The 6,000-nt window shown below is 37.1% G+C and overlaps 1 protein-coding gene across 1 annotated transcript in view; it reads left to right on the top strand.

The window, feature by feature from the left end:
- Positions 1–514: 514 nt before the first annotated feature.
- Positions 515–6,000, top strand: part of GALNT2 (polypeptide N-acetylgalactosaminyltransferase 2) — a gene marked incomplete at its 5' end in the record, with an annotated part of 42,525 nt that continues 37,039 nt past the window's right edge. Inside the window, one exon of the mRNA XM_027897533.1 lies at positions 515–605. Coding sequence (XP_027753334.1) covers positions 515–605 — 91 coding nt within the window. The remainder of the gene's footprint in view (positions 606–6,000) is intronic.

The following is a 6,000-nucleotide window of genomic DNA, read 5'->3' as shown; positions in this document are numbered from 1 at the left end:
TGGGATAATTTCATATCCCATCCTCATAATGGGGTAATTCCAGCTTGGAATTCTGTATTTTTGTGGTAACAAGCATACAAAAGTGTGGTTGTTTTTTTGGAGGTAGATGAAATGTTTTTTTTTTCCCGCTTTCTAAATGATTATCATCAATATCCTTGGAATCACAAAGCCAGCAGAGTTGCCTGTGAAGCCTAGAATAAATTTCTCTGAAATGAACACATAAAAATACTTCAGAAGTCTCTTTCCAATAGCAAGGCTGCCATTCTGGATATAGCTGCTAGATAACCTGACAGCTCTTTTCAGATAACTTTCCTATTTAGGCTGTTTCTTTGTAGAGCAGGGCTTTCTTCAGGTTTTGCCTGTGTAGCTCATTTGGATGTTATTGATTACTTTCTCTTAAAATTCTAGCTCTCTTAAATCACTCTGAGTTTAAAATCCACAAAACTTAGTTATTACTGTTTGCTTTGAAAACACAAAATTAGGTATTATTTTAAAGATTATGTACTTTTTTCAGGAGGACCCAAATGATATCGACCCCAAAAGGAAAGAAGTGCGTGGCAATGATGGGGAGGACAAAGCACAAAGTGTGGAGACGCTACCTCCAGGTATTGCAGTAACATTTGTTACGAAAGATCCATAGCCATAAAACATTTATCATTGAAAGCCATGAAACACAGCAGTTGTTCTGATTCTAATAATTCTTTGTAGTTTGAAAGTGCTGGGATTATTTTAGCAACGTTTAGTTCTTACAGCTTCAGCTTACCTGCGTCACTGCTCCTTTGGGTTTAAAGCCATCGGGAGTGTGGTTCTTTGCTAGTACATTTGTGTTGTCCTTCAATAGGTTTAAGGTACTGTAAAAACCCCTGATATGAAAGTAGTCCATGCCTCTCAATGGATAATGCTGACAGGCAACAGATAAATCACCTTGGGACTGTTATTTTAACTGAAGATTCAGCCAAGGTTCATAATTCAGGTTTTTTTCTAGCTTTTGTTGTGGCAGATTTTCCTGACTGCTGATGGTGTACCTTATTTTTCTCATACTTGCTCGGTATTTTTCATATGCTGGCAAATAACAACATGATTTTTGTTCTATTTGAGTGAAATCCTTATACATTGAGGATAAGCTAGAAAGTGAAGTGTTAAGGAATCCTCATTCATATGACTGCTTCCATAAAATTTCTTTGCTGCATAACTGTTTCGTATCAACGAGATTTAATTATATTCACTGCAATTGACATACTAAGGAATACAGAAAAATGAACATCGGGCTTGAATATTTTACACTATTGAAAAAGTTTACTGTACAAGAAGGACAACTACTGGTCAGGTAACTTCACAGGACGTTTTACTCCTCTTCTATTAATCCTGATGTTTTGCTTACGCATTTGTCTTGGCCAAACATTTGAAATACTGCGAGGTCTTGCAGAAAGAACTAACCAAGGTAAACTTTGCTTTAAGCAGCTGGAACTTCCATCCCCAATAAGGTGTGAGGTATGATTTTTGTTTTACAGTCATAGACTCTCCAGGTACAGATTAAGCCGTTTGCTATTGATGGCTTTTTTCCTGTATCCTTTGGCCTGCCTTGTCTTAGCTGCTTTCTGGAGAGGGGAAACAAGACTGGTTATGTATCTATATTTTCTTGGCAAAGCCTTTACTTTGTGTATTTGTTGGGAAATAAATCCCAAAAAGCTGAAGAGTCTGGCCTTTTAACTTGGTTTCTGGCAGATCTTTTCAAGTATTTTTTGTGCTTAACAGAACTCTCTACAAATCTTGTTACTGGGGTTAGGTTAGCCAATTTTGCACCTTCCAGCTGCTTTTCTTATTTCACCTTTTTGGATGTTTATGTATTCTGAGACAAACCCTATACTTTTCCTCGAAGACCTTCCTTTCCCAGTGGCCCTAAGTAGATTGTTTGACTATAAAAAGAAGTGGGAAGTGTCACAGGTTGAAAGGGAGAGCTATCAGAAGCTGGAAGGGTTGAAACCAGAAGTAAGATGAAGTGTAAAGTAGAGCAGGTCAGGGCTTTTTTTATTTCATATGTTGATTACAAGTCTCTTATGGCTGGATGTAACAGGCTGGAGAATTGTTACTGCAAAGTAGTGCGAGAGTCTGGAATCAAACATCAAAGACTACATGGACAGAATTATGCACTCTTCAGTTGCTATTTTCTTTATTTTCAATCCATAAAGAAAATAGCAACTGAAGAGTGCATAATTCTGTCCATGTGTGCATTGTTTTAAAGTGATCAAATTTTAGGAGGGCTCTGGTTCAAAACTTTCTCACTTTTCCACTGTGCTTGGGGAACCCATAGTTTAGGTTTCAGCATGATGCACTGTAGCATCTTTCATGACTTCTTGGAATTAGAGACATGCTTATTATTTTTAAAATGTCTTTATATAAAAATTAGACTTGTCATTTTTTTATCTTTTGTTTGCCAAAGTGTATCTATCCTTTGTCTCCTGGTGACTTTCTTTTATATGCTGCAAAAAAATAGTGATCTTAGCTCTTATATTTAGAAAGAGCAACCCTGAATTGTCTTCGTGGATAACTAAAACAAAACTGCCTCACTGGTTACCTGTATTGATAGGAGTTTCAGCAGTCACTCAAACACTCTTTATTTTGGTAGTTAGTGAAGATCTGGGACCCCTTAATGCACGTAAATCAAAATAATCATACTTATATTGAGTATTCTACTGCTTTTAAGCTGTTTTGAGTCTGTAAGAGGGAGTGTAAACTATTTAGGGGATTTTGTATCCATCTCTTCCTACTCTCTGTTACCTGCTGCTTGAGTGCTTACAGATTTATCTGATGTGCTTTTTTCTCTTCTCTCTCACTTCTAGCTGCTTTTACTGTTACCTGGCTTATCTCTAATAGATCTGATTCCTATTGCACATAGCTGACAGGGCCTTCTGCTGGAGTCAGAGCTGGGCGTGACCTCCTTTGTGGCTTCTGAAGCCAAATTCACTACTTCCATGGACTGTTACTGCTTTTCAGTAAATTTAGCCCTACAAAGTGCTCTCCTTTCTTCTCAAGTTTACTTTATTCTTTCTGGACTAATTTTGCATTTTTTACTTTTAAAGTGTCGGAAAATGGTAAATGGTACATTTTAAATTATTTATATCAAGCTTTGATGGGAACTGGGACAAAAAGAAGCAGCTTCACTGGACTTCACCTTTTTCTGGCTTCTTCTCAACTTCTCAGGCTTAGAACTGTTTGTAAAATAAACATTTGTCAAAACCAAGTTCACTACCCTGCTCCAGGATCTTAGCTGGTTCAGTTATTGTGGTTTTGGAGTTTTTTTTGGCTCTATTTGACTCTGGTAGCAAACTTTGCAGTTCACTGACTGTTGTTTAAAAGACTAATTTATTGTCATGTTAGGTCTCAATATTTTGCTTGAATTTGAAGTTACAAGTTTACTTAATTGAAGTGTGAAATAATGTAGCTGCATTTTCTGATATTCATTCTACCTGACAAAGTCATTGAAATGCAGGAAAATACAGAGCTGTCTAACTCTCCAGAAGAAATTAATTCAAACATGCTCTGATTTGTGTACCCTAGGGAAGCATATAACAGAAATAGTACCTCTTATTGGAAAAGATTTGCTAAACCTCTTCTAACTTCAAAATTTACTTGATAGATTCAGAAAGGCAAACCTTTCAGCAAAAGTAAGGCTGGACAGTAGAGTTAGCTTTGAATCAACCTTTCAGTTTCCAGCAGTTAACTTGAACCATGGTCACTTATAAACATGTGGGCAGCCCATGTTGCGTGTTGTATTTCATAAAGGACACAACCTGTTTTAGAAGAACGCTTCCAACAGCATCACACTAATCACCGATGGAATGCCCTCATGGCCTCGTGTGTTTTAACTGCTCTTTCCAGGGGATGGAAGGCAACTGCAGAGTAGTCGGGGCTGGAAGTCCTGAAATGCGCATAGCTTCAAAACCCATTTAAAGTTGGAGTGTTTGGAATTTGAAAATCTTATATGAATGCATTTCAAGTGTTTGTGATACTTTGTAAATTGCACTAAAAATCTTTATTTTTAGGCCAGAAAAGCAGCAACATTACATGTCCTGTATCTCAGAAAATATTCATCAAATGATTCAGATTAAAGCTCTATTATAAATTAGAAACAAAGGTGATAATATAGTTTAGTTACCAAGGAGGTTGCAAAAGCTTTGGGAAATGCTGAGGGAGAGAATTGTACGGGGAAAATCATCTTGTGATCTCCGATGTTTCTTCCAATTTCTTGAATCAAGCTACTCTAACCTTTTTGATAGTTTTTTTTCAAGTGAGGTTTGGTGTAATTTTTGTAAATAACTGTGTTGGGCTGTTTGTAGTGTGTTAGCTGGCTGAGGTGTAAAATTGTTTTCAAAGTAAGTTCCTGGAAATATTTTGAAGAAAGAACTTGAATGGCCTAGAAAAGCTCTTGTAATCTGTGGCCTAACAACAACAGCTGGCAAGTCTCCTTTTTAGAGTTCTTTCAGTAATGGGAATTTGAAAAACTGTTATTTCTACCCCCAGTGATTTTCTTATAGTTTGCCTTCTGAGTTGCTTCACAAAGTGTCTATTAAATGTTCTGCAGTCTGTTTATCTTTAACTTTCTAGTTCTGGATTTTGTGTGTGTGTTGGTAATTCAGTTATGAAAAATAGTTGCTTAGTATTGGCTAGCTAGTTCTTAAACCGGGTAATTCAGAAATATGTGTGCTTTTCTCTTATTCTGTTGGAATTCACTTAAAAACAAGCCAAACAACCCCAGACCACCTCCTCCTCAGCCTTTCTACTTTTGCCTTGCAACCTCCACTACCATGTGATAACCAGATCCCACCTTGGGCACAAGTTGTTTTTGTAGATGAGGTCTTTGGATGATCCTGGGATTATAGAGAGTGTTTCATCACGTTGGTGGTATTGTCTGGTTGAACAACGGACAGCTACTTTGTTTAATGATGGAAAGTGTTCTCTCATTATCAGAATCTGGCAGGAAATAACATGCTGTAGTTGGGGCATAGCTTATGGATAGAAAGTGGTAGCTGAGGCCTGCCTGCCTTAATTTCCATGCTGTGCTGGTTGAGAGGTTGAGCAAAGGCAAACCTTGGAAAATCTGAGCAACCTCTAACTCTTGTTAATAGCTGGTAGAGTGGTATTTCCTGAATGCATATCAGCTTAATTTAGGGCATGCCTGAGGTATGATATTTTCCTAAAAGCTGCACTTGAATGAAATGATATCTTTGCAACCTGCTACTTACTGCACTTAACTAAAAGTACCTCAAATACTTTGGATATTAATTATGAAAACAATGAATTTTAAATCCTCTCATCGATAATCAAGAGTGATCACAAAAGACAGCTTTTGCTTTGTATCATTTTTGGTGCCAATGGCATGCTGGTTCACCACAACTTGCTTGCAGGAGATTCTCATACAGATCCATGTTTAAATCAAGAATGTATTGCGTTAGAACTTGAGCTCTGATTTTGAGTTAAATGCGGTATAAATTTGCAATAGGTGGCATAGGTCTGTCTGTCAAAAGTAAAGAGTAAATGTTTGATTAGAGGTAAGAACTGGTAGTTTTAGTATACTTGGTAAATACCATACTGTTGTTGTAAGCCTGAAAGTGGTGGTAGTCCTGAAATTTTGTTCCTGGTAGTTGGATGTTAATCTACCTTTCTGTGTTAGTGTCACAACGAGTCACATAATAACACAGTCTGTGTTAAAGAGGGAGTAATCTGAATAAATTCTGATTGTCAAGGAGTTTGCAGTTATGTTATACTGGAGAGTGATCTAGTGCTCTGCCTACGTGAAATGCCGTTCTTTGGGAATAAGGTTTTCTTGTATTCCTAGACGACCTGTTTCTCAAATGATTTGATTATAACTGCCTGTGTTTTTACTTCTGTAATGAGACAGTAAATTAAATTATGTCTTTGAAGTCTGGACTGGATCTTTAAAAACAAAATGTTTCTAAGATAACATTATAGTCAGATCATCTGCCATCTTATTGCTGGTTG

Source organism: Empidonax traillii, unplaced genomic scaffold, assembly GCF_003031625.1.
Source record: "Empidonax traillii isolate 1590-97213 ecotype Southwest subspecies unplaced genomic scaffold, ASM303162v1 scaffold547:size421747, whole genome shotgun sequence".
In the NCBI taxonomy this organism is placed as follows: Eukaryota; Metazoa; Chordata; class Aves; order Passeriformes; family Tyrannidae; genus Empidonax; species Empidonax traillii.
Note: the sequence above shows the minus strand (reverse complement) of the source record. Positions and strands in the feature narration are given on the sequence as shown.